At 46.6% G+C, this 18745-nt stretch overlaps 1 protein-coding gene across 1 annotated transcript in view; it reads right to left on the bottom strand.

The window, feature by feature from the left end:
• Positions 1-18745, bottom strand: part of slc5a9 (solute carrier family 5 member 9) — a 551736-nt gene that overhangs the window by 161365 nt on the left and 371626 nt on the right. Inside the window, exon 10 of the mRNA XM_056275631.1 lies at positions 15962-16069. Within this exon, the coding sequence (XP_056131606.1) occupies positions 15962-16069 (108 nt within the window). The remainder of the gene's footprint in view (positions 1-15961; positions 16070-18745) is intronic.

Genomic DNA, 18745 nt, shown 5'->3' with positions numbered 1-18745 from the left:
GCAGGTGTCCCACCCATATAAACAATACAGTGACTGCAGGTATCCCACCCTTATAAACAATACAGTGGCTGCAGGTGTCCCCACCTTTATAAACAGAACAGTGACTGCAGGTGTCCCCACCCTTATAAACAATACAGTGTGTCACCTGACTGCAGGTATCCCACCCTTATAAACAATACAGTGTCTCACCTGACTGCAAGCATCCCCAACCTTATAAACAATGTAGTGACTGCAGGTAACCCCACCCTTATAAACAATACACTGCCTGCAGGTATCCCACCCTTATAAACAATACAGTGGCTACAGGTGTCCCCAACCTTATAAACAATACAGTGCCTACAGGTGTCCCACCCTTATAAACAAAACAGTGGCTGCAGGTGTCCCCACCCTTATAAACAGTGCAGTGACTGCAAGTTTCCCCACCCTTATAAACATTACAGTGTCTCACCTGACTGCAGGTATCCCACCCTTATAAACGATACAGTGTCTCGCCTGACTGCATGTATCCCCACCCTTATAAACAATACAGTGTCTCACCTGACTGCAGGTGTCCTACCCTTATAAACAATACAGTGGCTACAGGTGTCCCACCCTTATAAACAGTACAGTGACTGCAGGTGTCCCCACCTTTATAAACAATACAGTGTCTCACCTGACTGCAGGTATCCCACCCTTATAAACAATACAGTGTCTCACCTGACTGCAGGTATCCCACCCTTATAAACAATACAGTCTCACCTGACTGCAGGTATCCCACCCTTACAAGCAATACATTGTCTCACCTAACTGCAGGTGTCGCCACCCTTATAAACAATACAGTGTCTCACCTGACTGCAGGTATCCCACCCTTATAAACAATACAGTGTCTCACCTGACTGCAGGTATCCCACCCTTATGAACAATACAGTGTCTCACCTGACTGCGGGTATCCCACCCTTATAAACAATACAGTGGCTGCAGGTGTCCCCACCCTTATAAACAGTACAGTGACTGCAGGTGTCCCCACCCTTATAAACATTACAATGTCTCACCTGACTGCAAGTATCCCACCCTTATGAGCAACACAGTGTCTCACCTGACTGCAGGTATCCCCAACCTTATAAACAATGTAGTGACTGCAGGTGTCCCACCCTTATAAACAATACAGTGGCTGCAGGTGTCCCCACCCTTATAAACATTACAGTGTCTCACCTGACTGCAGGTATCCCACCCTTATAAACAATACAGTGTCTCACCTGACTGCAGGTATCCCCACCCTTATAAACAATACAGTGTCTCACCTGACTGCAAGTGTCCTACCCTTATAAACAATACAGTGGCTACAGGTGTCCCACCCTTATAAACAGTACAGTGACTGCAGGTGTCCCCACCCTTATAAACAATACAGTGTCTCACCTGACTGCAGGTATCCCACCCTTGTAAACAATACAGTGTCTCACCTGACTGCAGTTATCCCACCCTTATAAACAATACAGTGTCTCACCTGACTCCAGGTATCCCACCCTTATAAACAATACAGTGTCTCACCTGACTGCAGGTATCCCCAACCTTATAAACAATGTAGTGACTGCAGTTGTCCCAACCCTTATAAACAATACACTGCCTGCAGGTATCCCACCCTTATAAACAATACAGTGGCTACAGGTGTCCCCAACCTTATAAACAATACAGTGCCTACAGGTGTCCCCACCCTTATAAACAATACAGTGGCTGCAGGTGTCCCCACCCTTATAAACAGTACAGTGACTGCAGGTATCCCCACCCTTATAAACAATACAGTGTCTCACCTGACTGCAGGTGTACCACCCTTATAAACAATACAGTGGCTAGAGGTATCCCACCCCTATAAACAATACGGTGACTGCAGGTGTCCCACCCATATAAACAATACAATGACTGCAGGTATCCTACCCTTATAAACAATACAGTGGCTGCAGGTGTCCCCACCTTTATAAACAGTACAGTGACTGCAGGTGTCCCCACCTTATAAACATTACAGTGTCTCACCTGCCTGCAGGTATCCCACCCTTATAAACAATACAGTGTCTCACCTGACTGCAGGTATCCCCAACCTTATAAACAATGTAGTGACTGCAGGTGTCCCCACCCTTATAAACAATACACTGCCTGCAGGTATCCCACCCTTATAAACAATACAGTTGCTGCAGGTGTCCCCACCCTTATAAACAGTACAGTGACTGCAGGTGTCCCCACCCTTATAAACATCACAATGTCTCACCTGACTGCAGGTATCCCACCCTTATAAACAATACAGTGTCTCACCTGACTGCAGGTGTCCCCACCCTTATAAACAATACACTGCCTGCAGGTATCCCACCCTTATAAACAATACAGTGGCTACAGATGTCCCCAACCTTATAAACAATACAGTGCCTACAGGTGTCCCCACGCTTATAAACAATACAGTGGCTGCAGGTGTCCCCAACCCTTATAAACAGTACAGTGACTGCAGGTGTCCCCACCCTTATAAACATTACAGTGTCTCACCTGACTGCAGGTATCCCACCCTTATAAACAATACAGTGTCTCACCTGACTGCAGGTATCCCACCCTTATAAACAATACAGTGTCTCACCTGACTGCAGGTATCCCCAACCTTATAAACAATGTAGTGACTGCAGGTGTCCCCACCCTTATAAACACTACACTGCCTGCAGGTATCCCACCCTTATAAACAATACAGTGGCTACAGGTGTCCCCAACCTTATAAACAATACAGTGCCTACAGGTGTCCCACCCTTATAAACAATACAGTGGCTGCAGGTGTCCCCACCCTTATAAACAGTACAGTGACTGCAGGTGTCCCCACCCTTATAAACATTACAGTGTCTCACCTGACAGCAGGTATCCCCACCCTTATAAAAAATAGTGTCTCACCTGACTGCAGGTGTCCAACCCTTATAAACAATACATTGACTGTAGGTGTCCCACACTTATAAACAATACAGTGTCTCACCTGACTGCAGGTGTCCCCACCCTTATAAACAATACAGTGTCTCACCTGACTGCAGGTGTCCTACCCTTATAAACAATACAGTGGCTACAGGTGTCCCACCCTTATAAACAGTACAGTGACTGCAGGTGTCCCCACCTTTATAAACAATACAGTGTCTCACCTGACTGCAGGTATCCCACCCTTATAAACAATACAGTGTCTCACCTGACTGCAGGTATCCCACCCTTATAAACAATACAGTCTCACCTGACTGCAGGTATCCCACCCTTACAAGCAATACATTGTCTCACCTAACTGCAGGTGTCGCCACCCTTATAAACAATACAGTGTCTCACCTGACTGCAGGTATCCCACCCTTATAAACAATACAGTGTTTCACCTGACTGCAGGTATCCCACCCTTATGAACAATACAGTGTCTCACCTGACTGCGGGTATCCCACCCTTATAAACAATACAGTGGCTGCAGGTGTCCCCACCCTTATAAACAGTACAGTGACTGCAGGTGTCCCCACCCTTATAAACATTACAATGTCTCACCTGACTGCAAGTATCCCACCCTTATGAGCAATACAGTGTCTCACCTGACTGCAGGTGTCGCCACCCTTATAAACAATAGTGTCTCACCTGACTGCAGGTATCCCACCCTTATAAACAATACAGTGTCTCACCTGACTGCAGGTATCCCACCCTTATGAACAATACAGTGTCTCACCTGACTGCGGGTATCCCACCCTTATAAACAATACAGTGGCTGCAGGTGTCCCCACCCTTATAAACAGTACAGTGACTGCAGGTGTCCCCACCCTTATAAACATTACAATGTCTCACCTGACTGCAAGTATCCCACCCTTATGAGCAATACAGTGTCTCACCTGACTGCAGGTATCCCCAACCTTATAAACAATGTAGTGACTGCAGGTGTCCCCACCCTTATAAACAATACAGTGGCTACAGGTGTCCCCAACCTTATAAACAATACAGTGCCTACAGGTGTCCCACCCTTATAAACAATACAGTGGCTGCAGGTGTCCCCACCCTTATAAACAGTACAGTGACTGCAGGTGTCCCCACCCTTATAAACATTACAGTGTCTCACCTGACTGCAGGTATCCCACCCTTATAAACAATACAGTGTCTCACCTGACTGCAGGTATCCCCACCCTTATAAACAATACAGTGTCTCACCTGACTGCAAGTGTCCTACCCTTATAAACAATACAGTGGCTACAGGTGTCCCACCCTTATAAACAGTACAGTGACTGCAGGTGTCCCCACCCTTATAAACAATACAGTGTCTCACCTGACTGCAGGTATCCCACCCTTGTAAACAATACAGTGTCTCACCTGTCTGCAGGTATCCCACCCTTATAAACGATACAGTATCTCACTTGACTGCAGGTATCCCACCCTTACAAGCAATACATTGTCTCACCTGACTGAAGGTGTCGCCACCCTTATAAACAATAGTGTCTCACCTGACTGCAGGTATCCCACCCTTATAAACAATACAGTGTCTCACCTGACTGCAGGTACCCCACCCTTATAAACAATACAGTGTCTCACCTGACTGCAGGTATCCCACCCTTATAAACAATACAGTGGCTGCAGGTGTCCCCACCCTTATAAACAGTACAGTGATTGCAGGTGTCCCCACCCTTATGAACATTACAATGTCTCACCTGACTGCAGGTATCCCACCCTTATAAACAATAGTGTCTCACCTGACTGCAGTTATCCCACCCTTATAAACAATACAGTGTCTCACCTGACTCCAGGTATCCCAACCTTATAAACAATACAGTGTCTCACCTGACTGCAGGTATCCCCAACCTTATAAACAATGTAGTGACTGCAGGTGTCCCCACCCTTATAAACAATACACTGCCTGCAGGTATCCTACCCTTATAAACAATACAGTGGCTACAGGTGTCCCCAACCTTATAAACAATACAGTGGCTGCAGGTGTCCCCACCCTTATAAACAGTACAGTGGCTGCAGGTGTCCCCAACCCTTATAAACAGTACAGTGACTGCAGGTGTCCCCACCCTTATAAACATTACAGTGTCTCACCTGACTGCAGGTATCCCACCCTTATAAACAATACAGTGTCTCACCTGACTGCAGGTATCCCACCCTTATAAACAATACAGTGTCTCACCTGACTGCAGGTATCCCCAACCTTATAAACAATGTAGTGACTGCAGGTGTCCCCACCCTTATAAACACTACACTGCCTGCAGGTATCCCACCCTTATAAACAATACAGTGGCTACAGGTGTCCCCAACCTTATAAACAATACAGTGCCTACAGGTGTCCCAACCTTATAAACAATACAGTGGCTGCAGGTGTCCCCACCCTTATAAACAGTACAGTGACTGCAGGTGTCCCCACCCTTATAAACATTACAGTGTCTCACCTGACAGCAGGTATCCCCACCCTTATAAAAAATAGTGTCTCACCTGACTGCAGGTGTCCAACCCTTATAAACAATACATTGACTGTAGGTGTCCCACACTTATAAACAATACAGTGTCTCACCTGACTGCAGGTGTCCCCACCCTTATAAACAATACAGTGTCTCACCTGACTGCAGGTGTCCTACCCTTATAAACAATACAGTGGCTACAGGTGTCCCACCCTTATAAACAGTACAGTGACTGCAGGTGTCCCCACCTTTATAAACAATACAGTGTCTCACCTGACTGCAGGTATCCCACCCTTATAAACAATACAGTGTCTCACCTGACTGCAGGTATCCCACCCTTATAAACAATACAGTCTCACCTGACTGCAGGTATCCCACCCTTACAAGCAATACATTGTCTCACCTAACTGCAGGTGTCGCCACCCTTATAAACAATACAGTGTCTCACCTGACTGCAGGTATCCCACCCTTATAAACAATACAGTGTTTCACCTGACTGCAGGTATCCCACCCTTATGAACAATACAGTGTCTCACCTGACTGCGGGTATCCCACCCTTATAAACAATACAGTGGCTGCAGGTGTCCCCACCCTTATAAACAGTACAGTGACTGCAGGTGTCCCCACCCTTATAAACATTACAATGTCTCACCTGACTGCAAGTATCCCACCCTTATGAGCAATACAGTGTCTCACCTGACTGCAGGTGTCGCCACCCTTATAAACAATAGTGTCTCACCTGACTGCAGGTATCCCACCCTTATAAACAATACAGTGTCTCACCTGACTGCAGGTATCCCACCCTTATGAACAATACAGTGTCTCACCTGACTGCGGGTATCCCACCCTTATAAACAATACAGTGGCTGCAGGTGTCCCCACCCTTATAAACAGTACAGTGACTGCAGGTGTCCCCACCCTTATAAACATTACAATGTCTCACCTGACTGCAAGTATCCCACCCTTATGAGCAATACAGTGTCTCACCTGACTGCAGGTATCCCCAACCTTATAAACAATGTAGTGACTGCAGGTGTCCCCACCCTTATAAACAATACAGTGGCTACAGGTGTCCCCAACCTTATAAACAATACAGTGCCTACAGGTGTCCCACCCTTATAAACAATACAGTGGCTGCAGGTGTCCCCACCCTTATAAACAGTACAGTGACTGCAGGTGTCCCCACCCTTATAAACAATACAGTGTCTCACCTGACTGCAGGTATCCCCACCCTTATAAACAATACAGTGTCTCACCTGACTGCAAGTGTCCTACCCTTATAAACAATACAGTGGCTACAGGTGTCCCACCCTTATAAACAGTACAGTGACTGCAGGTGTCCCCACCCTTATAAACAATACAGTGTCTCACCTGACTGCAGGTATCCCACCCTTGTAAACAATACAGTGTCTCACCTGTCTGCAGGTATCCCACCCTTATAAACGATACAGTATCTCACTTGACTGCAGGTATCCCACCCTTACAAGCAATACATTGTCTCACCTGACTGAAGGTGTCGCCACCCTTATAAACAATATTGTCTCACCTGACTGCAGGTATCCCACCCTTATAAACAATACAGTGTCTCACCTGACTGCAGGTACCCCACCCTTATAAACAATACAGTGTCTCACCTGACTGCAGGTATCCCACCCTTATAAACAATACAGTGGCTGCAGGTGTCCCCACCCTTATAAACAGTACAGTGACTGCAGGTGTCCCCACCCTTATGAACATTACAATGTCTCACCTGACTGCAGGTATCCCACCCTTATAAACAATAGTGTCTCACCTGACTGCAGTTATCCCACCCTTATAAACAATACAGTGTCTCACCTGACTCCAGGTATCCCAACCTTATAAACAATACAGTGTCTCACCTGACTGCAGGTATCCCCAACCTTATAAACAATGTAGTGACTGCAGGTGTCCCCACCCTTATAAACAATACACTGCCTGCAGGTATCCTACCCTTATAAACAATACAGTGGCTACAGGTGTCCCCAACCTTATAAACAATACAGTGGCTGCAGGTGTCCCCACCCTTATAAACAGTACAGTGACTGCAGGTGTCCCCACCCTTATAAACAGTACAGTGTCTGCAGGTGTCCCCACCCTTATAATCATTACAGTGTCTCACCTGACTGCAGGTATTCCACCCTTATAAACAATACAGTGTCTCACCTGACTGCAGGTATCCCCACCCTTATAAACAATACAGTGTCTCACCTAACTGCAGGTGTCCCACCCTTATAAATAATACAGTGACTGCAGGTGTCCCACACTTATAAAAAATATAGTGTCTCACCTGACTGCAGGTGTCCCCACCCTTATAAACAATACAGTGTCTCACCTGACTGCAGGTATCCCCACCCTTACTAACAATACAGTGTCTCACCTGACTGCAGGTATCCCACCCTTATAAACAATACGGTGACTGCAGGTGTCCCACCCATATAAACAATACAGTGACTGCAGGTATCCCACCCTTATAAACAATACAGTGGCTGCAGGTGTCCCCACCTTTATAAACAGTACAGTGACTGCAGGTGTTCCACCTTATAAACAGGACAGTGTCTCACCTGCCTGCAGGTATCCCACCCTTATAAACAATACAGCATCTCACCTGACTGCAGGTATCCCCAACCTTATAAACAATGTAGTGACTGCAGGTGTCCCCACCCTTATAAACAATACACTGCCTGCAGGTATCCCACCCTTATAAACAATACAGTGGCTGCAGGTGTCCCCACCCTTATAAACAGTACAGTGACTGCAGGTGTCCCCACCCTTATAAACATTACAATGTCTCACCTGACTGCAGGTGTCCCACCCTTATAAACAATACAGTGGCTACAGGTATCCCACCCATATAAACAATACAGTGACTGCAGGTATCCCACCCTTATAAACAATACAGTGGCTGCAGGTGTCCCCACCTTTATAAACAGAACAGTGACTGCAGGTGTCCCCACCCTTATAAACAATACAGTGTGTCACCTGACTGCAGGTATCCCACCCTTATAAACAATACAGTGTCTCACCTGACTGCAGGTATCCCCAACCTTATAAACAATGTAGTGACTGCAGGTAACCCCACCCTTATAAACAATACACTGCCTGCAGGTATCCCACCCTTATAAACAATACAGTGGCTACAGGTGTCCCCAACCTTATAAACAATACAGTGCCTACAGGTGTCCCACCCTTATAAACAATACAGTGGCTGCAGGTGTCCCCACCCTTATAAACAGTACAGTGACTGCAGGTGTCCCCACCCTTATAAACAATACAGTGCCTACAGGTGTCCCACCCTTATAAACAATACAGTGGCTGCAGGTGTCCCCACCCTTATAAACAGTACAGTGACTGCAGGTGTCCCCACCCTTATAAACATTACAGTGTCTCACCTGACTGCAGGTATCCCACCCTTATAAACAATACAGTGTCTCACCTGACTGCAGGTATCCCCACCCTTATAAACAATACAGTGTCTCACCTGACTGCAGGTATCCCACCCTTATAAACAATACAGTGACTGCAGGTGTCCCACCCATATAAACAATACAGTGCCTACAGGTGTCCCACCCTTATAAACAATACAGTGGCTGCAGGTGTCCCCACCCTTATAAACAGTACAGTGACTGCAGGTGTCCCCACCCTTATGAACATTACAATGTCTCACCTGACTGCAGGTATCCCACCCTTATAAACAATACAGTGTCTCACCTGACTGCAGTTATCCCACCCTTATAAACAATACAGTGTCTCACCTGACTCCAGGTATCCCAAACTTATAAACAATACAGTGTCTCACCGGACTGCAGGTATCCCCAACCTTATAAACAATGTAGTGACTGCAGGTGTCCCCACCCTTATAAACAATACACTGCCTGCAGGTATCCTACCCTTATAAACAATACAGTGGCTACAGGTGTCCCCAACCTTATAAACAATACAGTGGCTGCAGGTGTCCCCACCCTTATAAACAGTACAGTGACTGCAGGTGTCCCCACCCTTATAAACAGTACAGTGACTGCAGGTGTCCCCACCCTTATAATCATTACAGTGTCTCACCTGACTGCAGGTATTCCACCCTTATAAACAATACAGTGTCTCACCTGACTGCAGGTATCCCCACCCTTATAAAAAATACAGTGTCTCACCTGACTGCAGGTGTCCCACCCTTATAAACAATACGGTGGCTACAGGTATCCCACCCTTATAAACAATACAGTGACTGCAGGTGTCCCACCCATATAAACAATACAGTGACTGCAGGTATCCCACCCTTATAAACAATACAGTGGCTGCAGGTGTCCCCACCTTTATAAACAGTACAGTGACTGCAGGTGTTCCACCTTATAAACAGGACAGTGTCTCACCTGCCTGCAGGTATCCCACCCTTATAAACAATACAGCATCTCACCTGACTGCAGGTATCCCCAACCTTATAAACAATGTAGTGACTGCAGGTGTCCCCACCCTTATAAACAATACACTGCCTGCAGGTATCCCACCCTTATAAACAATACAGTGGCTGCAGGTGTCCCCACCCTTATAAACAGTACAGTGACTGCAGGTGTCCCCACCCTTATAAACATTACAATGTCTCACCTGACTGCAGGTGTCCCACCCTTATAAACAATACAGTGGCTACAGGTATCCCACCCATATAAACAATACAGTGACTGCAGGTATCCCACCCTTATAAACAATACAGTGGCTGCAGGTGTCCCCACCTTTATAAACAGAACAGTGACTGCAGGTGTCCCCACCCTTATAAACAATACAGTGTGTCACCTGACTACAGGTATCCCACCCTTATAAACAATACAGTGTCTCACCTGACTGCAGGTATCCCCAACCTTATAAACAATGTAGTGACTGCAGGTAACCCCACCCTTATAAACAATACACTGCCTGCAGGTATCCCACCCTTATAAACAATACAGTGGCTACAGGTGTCCCCAACCTTATAAACAATACAGTGCCTACAGGTGTCCCACCCTTATAAACAATACAGTGGCTGCAGGTGTCCCCACCCTTATAAACAGTACAGTGACTGCAGGTTTCCCCACCCTTATAAACATTACAGTGTCTCACCTGACTGCAGGTATCCCACCCTTATGAACAATACAGTGTCTCACCTGACTGCGGGTATCCCACCCTTATAAACAATACAGTGGCTGCAGGTGTCCCCACCCTTATAAACAGTACAGTGACTGCAGGTGTCCCCACCCTTATAAACATTACAATGTCTCACCTGACTGCAAGTATCCCACCCTTATGAGCAATACAGTGTCTCACCTGACTGCAGGTATCCCCAACCTTATAAACAATGTAGTGACTGCAGGTGTCCCCACCCTTATAAACAATACAGTGGCTACAGGTGTCCCCAACCTTATAAACAATACAGTGCCTACAGGTGTCCCACCCTTATAAACAATACAGTGGCTGCAGGTGTCCCCACCCTTATAAACAGTACAGTGACTGCAGGTGTCCCCACCCTTGTAAACAATACAGTGTCTCACCTGACTGCAGGTATCCCCACCCTTATAAACAATACAGTGTCTCACCTGACTGCAAGTGTCCTACCCTTATAAACAATACAGTGGCTACAGGTGTCCCACCCTTATAAACAGTACAGTGACTGCAGGTGTCCCCACCCTTATAAACAATACAGTGTCTCACCTGACTGCAGGTATCCCACCCTTGTAAACAATACAGTGTCTCACCTGTCTGCAGGTATCCCACCCTTATAAACGATACAGTATCTCACTTGACTGCAGGTATCCCACCCTTACAAGCAATACATTGTCTCACCTGACTGAAGGTGTCGCCACCCTTATAAACAATATTGTCTCACCTGACTGCAGGTATCCCAGCCTTATAAACAATACAGTGTCTCACCTGACTGCAGGTACCCCACCCTTATAAACAATACAGTGTCTCACCTGACTGCAGGTATCCCACCCTTATAAACAATACAGTGGCTGCAGGTGTCCCCACCCTTATAAACAGTACAGTGACTGCAGGTGTCCCCACCCTTATGAACATTACAATGTCTCACCTGACTGCAGGTATCCCACCCTTATAAACAATAGTGTCTCACCTGACTGCAGTTATCCCACCCTTATAAACAATACAGTGTCTCACCTGACTCCAGGTATCCCAACCTTATAAACAATACAGTGTCTCACCTGACTGCAGGTATCCCCAACCTTATAAACAATGTAGTGACTGCAGGTGTCCCCACCCTTATAAACAATACACTGCCTGCAGGTATCCTACCCTTATAAACAATACAGTGGCTACAGGTGTCCCCAACCTTATAAACAATACAGTGGCTGCAGGTGTCCCCACCCTTATAAACAGTACAGTGACTGCAGGTGTCCCCACCCTTATAAACAGTACAGTGTCTGCAGGTGTCCCCACCCTTATAATCATTACAGTGTCTCACCTGACTGCAGGTATTCCACCCTTATAAACAATACAGTGTCTCACCTGACTGCAGGTATCCCCACCCTTATAAACAATACAGTGTCTCACCTAACTGCAGGTGTCCCACCCTTATAAATAATACAGTGACTGCAGGTGTCCCACACTTATAAAAAATATAGTGTCTCACCTGACTGCAGGTGTCCCCACCCTTATAAACAATACAGTGTCTCACCTGACTGCAGGTATCCCCACCCTTACTAACAATACAGTGTCTCACCTGACTGCAGGTATCCCACCCTTATAAACAATACGGTGACTGCAGGTGTCCCACCCATATAAACAATACAGTGACTGCAGGTATCCCACCCTTATAAACAATACAGTGGCTGCAGGTGTCCCCACCTTTATAAACAGTACAGTGACTGCAGGTGTTCCACCTTATAAACAGGACAGTGTCTCACCTGCCTGCAGGTATCCCACCCTTATAAACAATACAGCATCTCACCTGACTGCAGGTATCCCCAACCTTATAAACAATGTAGTGACTGCAGGTGTCCCCACCCTTATAAACAATACACTGCCTGCAGGTATCCCACCCTTATAAACAATACAGTGGCTGCAGGTGTCCCCACCCTTATAAACAGTACAGTGACTGCAGGTGTCCCCACCCTTATAAACATTACAATGTCTCACCTGACTGCAGGTGTCCCACCCTTATAAACAATACAGTGGCTACAGGTATCCCACCCATATAAACAATACAGTGACTGCAGGTATCCCACCCTTATAAACAATACAGTGGCTGCAGGTGTCCCCACCTTTATAAACAGAACAGTGACTGCAGGTGTCCCCACCCTTATAAACAATACAGTGTGTCACCTGACTGCAGGTATCCCACCCTTATAAACAATACAGTGTCTCACCTGACTGCAGGTATCCCCAACCTTATAAACAATGTAGTGACTGCAGGTAACCCCACCCTTATAAACAATACACTGCCTGCAGGTATCCCACCCTTATAAACAATACAGTGGCTACAGGTGTCCCCAACCTTATAAACAATACAGTGCCTACAGGTGTCCCACCCTTATAAACAATACAGTGGCTGCAGGTGTCCCCACCCTTATAAACAGTACAGTGACTGCAGGTGTCCCCACCCTTATAAACAATACAGTGCCTACAGGTGTCCCACCCTTATAAACAATACAGTGGCTGCAGGTGTCCCCACCCTTATAAACAGTACAGTGACTGCAGGTGTCCCCACCCTTATAAACATTACAGTGTCTCACCTGACTGCAGGTATCCCACCCTTATAAACAATACAGTGTCTCACCTGACTGCAGGTATCCCCACCCTTATAAACAATACAGTGTCTCACCTGACTGCAGGTATCCCACCCTTATAAACAATACAGTGACTGCAGGTGTCCCACCCATATAAACAATACAGTGCCTACAGGTGTCCCACCCTTATAAACAATACAGTGGCTGCAGGTGTCCCCACCCTTATAAACAGTACAGTGACTGCAGGTGTCCCCACCCTTATGAACATTACAATGTCTCACCTGACTGCAGGTATCCCACCCTTATAAACAATACAGTGTCTCACCTGACTGCAGTTATCCCACCCTTATAAACAATACAGTGTCTCACCTGACTCCAGGTATCCCAAACTTATAAACAATACAGTGTCTCACCGGACTGCAGGTATCCCCAACCTTATAAACAATGTAGTGACTGCAGGTGTCCCCACCCTTATAAACAATACACTGCCTGCAGGTATCCTACCCTTATAAACAATACAGTGGCTACAGGTGTCCCCAACCTTATAAACAATACAGTGGCTGCAGGTGTCCCCACCCTTATAAACAGTACAGTGACTGCAGGTGTCCCCACCCTTATAAACAGTACAGTGACTGCAGGTGTCCCCACCCTTATAATCATTACAGTGTCTCACCTGACTGCAGGTATTCCACCCTTATAAACAATACAGTGTCTCACCTGACTGCAGGTATCCCCACCCTTATAAACAATACAGTGTCTCACCTGACTGCAGGTGTCCCACCCTTATAAATAATACAGTGACTGCAGGTGTCCCACACTTATAAAAAATACAGTGTCTCACCTGACTGCAGGTGTCCCACCCTTATAAACAATACGGTGGCTACAGGTATCCCACCCTTATAAACAATACAGTGACTGCAGGTGTCCCACCCATATAAACAATACAGTGACTGCAGGTATCCCACCCTTATAAACAATACAGTGGCTGCAGGTGTCCCCACCTTTATAAACAGTACAGTGACTGCAGGTGTTCCACCTTATAAACAGGACAGTGTCTCACCTGCCTGCAGGTATCCCACCCTTATAAACAATACAGCATCTCACCTGACTGCAGGTATCCCCAACCTTATAAACAATGTAGTGACTGCAGGTGTCCCCACCCTTATAAACAATACACTGCCTGCAGGTATCCCACCCTTATAAACAATACAGTGGCTGCAGGTGTCCCCACCCTTATAAACAGTACAGTGACTGCAGGTGTCCCCACCCTTATAAACATTACAATGTCTCACCTGACTGCAGGTGTCCCACCCTTATAAACAATACAGTGGCTACAGGTATCCCACCCATATAAACAATACAGTGACTGCAGGTATCCCACCCTTATAAACAATACAGTGGCTGCAGGTGTCCCCACCTTTATAAACAGAACAGTGACTGCAGGTGTCCCCACCCTTATAAACAATACAGTGTGTCACCTGACTACAGGTATCCCACCCTTATAAACAATACAGTGTCTCACCTGACTGCAGGTATCCCCAACCTTATAAACAATGTAGTGACTGCAGGTAACCCCACCCTTATAAACAATACACTGCCTGCAGGTATCCCACCCTTATAAACAATACAGTGGCTACAGGTGTCCCCAACCTTATAAACAATACAGTGCCTACAGGTGTCCCACCCTTATAAACAATACAGTGGCTGCAGGTGTCCCCACCCTTATAAACAGTACAGTGACTGCAGGTTTCCCCACCCTTATAAACATTACAGTGTCTCACCTGACTGCAGGTATCCCACCCTTATAAACAATACAGTGTCTCGCCTGACTGCAGGTATCCCCACCCTTATAAACAATACAGTGTCTCACCTGACTGCAGGTGTCCTACCCTTATAAACAATACAGTGGCTACAGGTGTCCCACCCTTATAGACAGTACAGTGACTGCAGGTGTCCCCACCTTTATAAACAATACAGTGTCTCACCTGACTGCAGGTATCCCACCCTTATAAACAATACAGTGTCTCACCTGACTGCAGGTATCCCACCCTTATAAACAATACAGTATCTCACCTGACTGCAGGTATCCCACCCTTACAAGCAATACATTGTCTCACCTAACTGCAGGTGTCGCCACCCTTATAAACAATACAGTGTCTCACCTGACTGCAGGTATCCCACCCTTATAAACAATACAGTGTCTCACCTGACTGCAGGTATCCCACCCTTATGAACAATACAGTGTCTCACCTGACTGCGGGTATCCCAGCCTTATAAACAATACAGTGGCTGCAGGTGTCCCCACCCTTATAAACAGTACAGTGACTGCAGGTGTCCCCACCCTTATAAACATTACAATGTCTCACCTGACTGCAAGTATCCCACCCTTATGAGCAATACAGTGTCTCACCTGACTGCAGGTGTCCGCACCCTTATAAACAATACAGTGTCTCACCTGACTGCAGGTATCCCACCCTTATAAACAATACAGTGTCTCACCTGACTGCAGGTATCCCACCCTTATAAACAATACAGTATCTCACCTGACTGCAGCTATCCCACCCTTATGAGCAGTACAGTGTCTCACCTGACTGCAGTTATCCCACCCTTATAAACAATACAGTATCTCACCTGACTGCAGCTATCCCACCCTTATGAGCAATACAGTGTCTCACCTGACTGCAGGTGTCCCCACCCTTATAAACAATACAGTGTCTCACCTGACTGCAGGTATCCCACCCTTATACACAATACAGTGGCATAATGCATGCATGTTCAGTGTTTGTGTGTGTATGTGTGTGTGTGTGTGTGTGTGTGTGTTTATCCTACCTGCAGGCATTAGCTCCACCACTAGTTTAGGGTAGGCAATGTTGGAGCAACCAACAGAGGCTCCGCACACACTCTGACACACTGCTGGTTCCACGCAGCCCACCTCATCTATAAGCCCACACACACACATACACACACACATACACACACAAATACACACATATACACCGACAGACACACACAGAAAAAAGTTATTCATGTATTTATTTATTTATTGGGATGCCCCCCCCCTCCAATTGTACTCAGTCAGTTACCCCACTCTTCCGAGTCGTCCCAGTCACTGCTCCACCCCCTCTGCTGATCCGGGAGGGCTGCAGACTACCACATGTCTCCTCCGTTACATGTGGAGTCACCAGCCGCTTCTTTTCACCTGACAGTGAGGAGTTTTACCAGGGCGACGTAGCACGTGGAAGGATCACGCTATTTCTCCCAGTTTCCCCTCCCCCCTCAACAGGCACCCTGACTGACCAGAGGAGGCGCTAGTGCAGCGACCAGGACACATACCCACATCCGGCTTCCCACCCGCAGGCACGGCCAATTGTGTCTGTAGGGACGTCGACCAAGCTGGAGGTAACGCGGGGATTCGAACATCTTCACCCATTTCCAGCCAGAGATGAACCATGTCTTCAGCTAGAACATCTCTTAGCACTACCACAGTACAGTGCTCTAACTCTCTGAACAGGTGTACACTGATAACTCAATTTCTAAACAACACGAGAGCTCTCCTTGTGCTCTGATGCCCTTGGAGTGAATGTACGATACACAGCAATTGGCACAAATACACCAAAATGTATCTTGTTCCAAATTACAAATATTGCGTATCAAATGTATCAAAATAAAATACAAAATACTGGTATGAGAAAATGTAATTAAAATACAAGTAATTTGTAATTTGATTATACAATATGGGTCTGACCTTAACCCCCTGCATTGAAAAGATGAGCTCTGCTAATTTCCCCACATCATGGACATGAAGTGGCCAATCAGGACATACTGGAGGTGGGAGGCTATGAATTCAGGGTGCATGCTGGGTGGTTTTTGTCAGTCAGTGCGACCATTGACTGACTGAGTGAATAGCCAACTGAAATGCAGCTGGGAGAATTGAACAGTTAGGCCACAGTGATGCACTAGTTCTTTCAGAGGACAATAAGACTGGGCATTTCGCAGATGCCCATATAAGTGCATTGGAGTAAGTACATTTCTGAGGACACACGTTCTCTCCCAAGTGTAGTGTGAATAATGTGTAGTGCAACAACATCTCTAGGTAAGGGCTGTCAGTTTGTCTCATGGAATGTTATGGGAATCAATGGAATCACCAAACGGGGTAATGTGATGGGGTATTTATTTCCTCCAGGAAACCCATCTTGGGCTTTCTGAAATTTCACGCATTAAGAGACCCTGACTGAGTCATATATTTCACTCCAAGTATTCTGAAAGGGTGAGAGGGGCAGTCATCGTAATCAGTAAAAGTGTAGCATTTAAACCTTAGAAATCCCTTAAAGAACACACCGGTCGATTTCAATTCAATTCAATTCAATTTATTGTCATTAAAAACAATGTGCAGGCACATGTTAAAAATGAAATGAGGGCTGTGGCTTCACCAAACAGTGCAAGACAGACACAGACAAACACAGCAAACACAGTATAAGATATGCACACATGAAGACCAAAAGCTAAAAATAAGTTAAAAGAGAGCTGGAGTACAAAATATTTAAAAATATCTACAGACATTCAGTGGATTGCCAGGTTCAGCTGGGCAACAGCTTGGGGAAAGAAGCTGTTTTTGAGCCTGGTAGTGCGGGCTCTGAGGCTCCTGTAGCGCCTCCCAGAGCGCAGGGGGGAAAACAGTCCATGGTTGGGGTGGGTGGGATCTCTGCTGATGCTCAGACCCCTTGGAAGGCAGCGTTTGTGATAAATGTCTTTTATGGCTGGGAGCTGGGTACCGGTGATATGCTGGGCCGCCTTGACGATCCGCTGCAGAGCTTTCCGGTCTACTGAGGTGCAGTTGCCGTACCACACTGAGATGCAGCTGGTCAGGATGCTCTCTATGGTGCAGTGGTAGAAGTTGGTGAGAATTTTGGGGGGTAGACGGGCGCTCCTCAGCCTCTTCAGGAAATGCAGGCGTTGTTGGGCCTTTTTCACAAGGGCCTGGGTGTTTAATGTCCACGAAAGGTCCTTGCTGATGTGGACTCCAAGGAATTTAAAGCTGGAAAAACTTTCCACTTCCACCCCATTGATGTGTATGGGGGAGTGGCTGCAGCTTCTAGACCTCCTGAAGTCCACAATCAGCTCCTTCGTCTTCTGCACATTAAGGACAAGATTGTTGGTAGTACACCATGATCCGAGGTGCTGAATCTCATCCCTGTAGGCCATCTCGTCATTGTTGGGGATACGGCCAATGACTGTGGTGTCATCTGTAAACTTAACTATAACATCTGAAGGGTGAGTTGGCAGGCAGTCGTGGGTAAAGAGGGAGAAATGGAGGGGGCTCCGAACACAGCCTTGAGGGGCACCTGTGCTGAGGGTCAGGGTGGAGGAGGTGTGGTCACCTAACCTAACAGACTGAGGTCTGTTGGTCAGGAAGTCCAGGATCCAGTTACAGAGGGAGGGGTTGAGGCCAAGGGAGAGGAGTTTGGTGGTTAGTTTAGCGGGGATGATAGTGTTGAGGGCAGAGCTGTAATCTATAAACAGCATCCGGATGTATGTGTTGTTAAATTCAAGGTGGGTCAGAGCAACGTGCAGGGCAGTTGCAATGGCATCCTCAGTAGACCTTTTGGGACGGTA

This window comes from Lampris incognitus, chromosome 3, assembly GCF_029633865.1.
Source record: "Lampris incognitus isolate fLamInc1 chromosome 3, fLamInc1.hap2, whole genome shotgun sequence".
NCBI lineage: Eukaryota > Metazoa > Chordata > Actinopteri > Lampriformes > Lampridae > Lampris > Lampris incognitus.
Note: the sequence above shows the minus strand (reverse complement) of the source record. Positions and strands in the feature narration are given on the sequence as shown.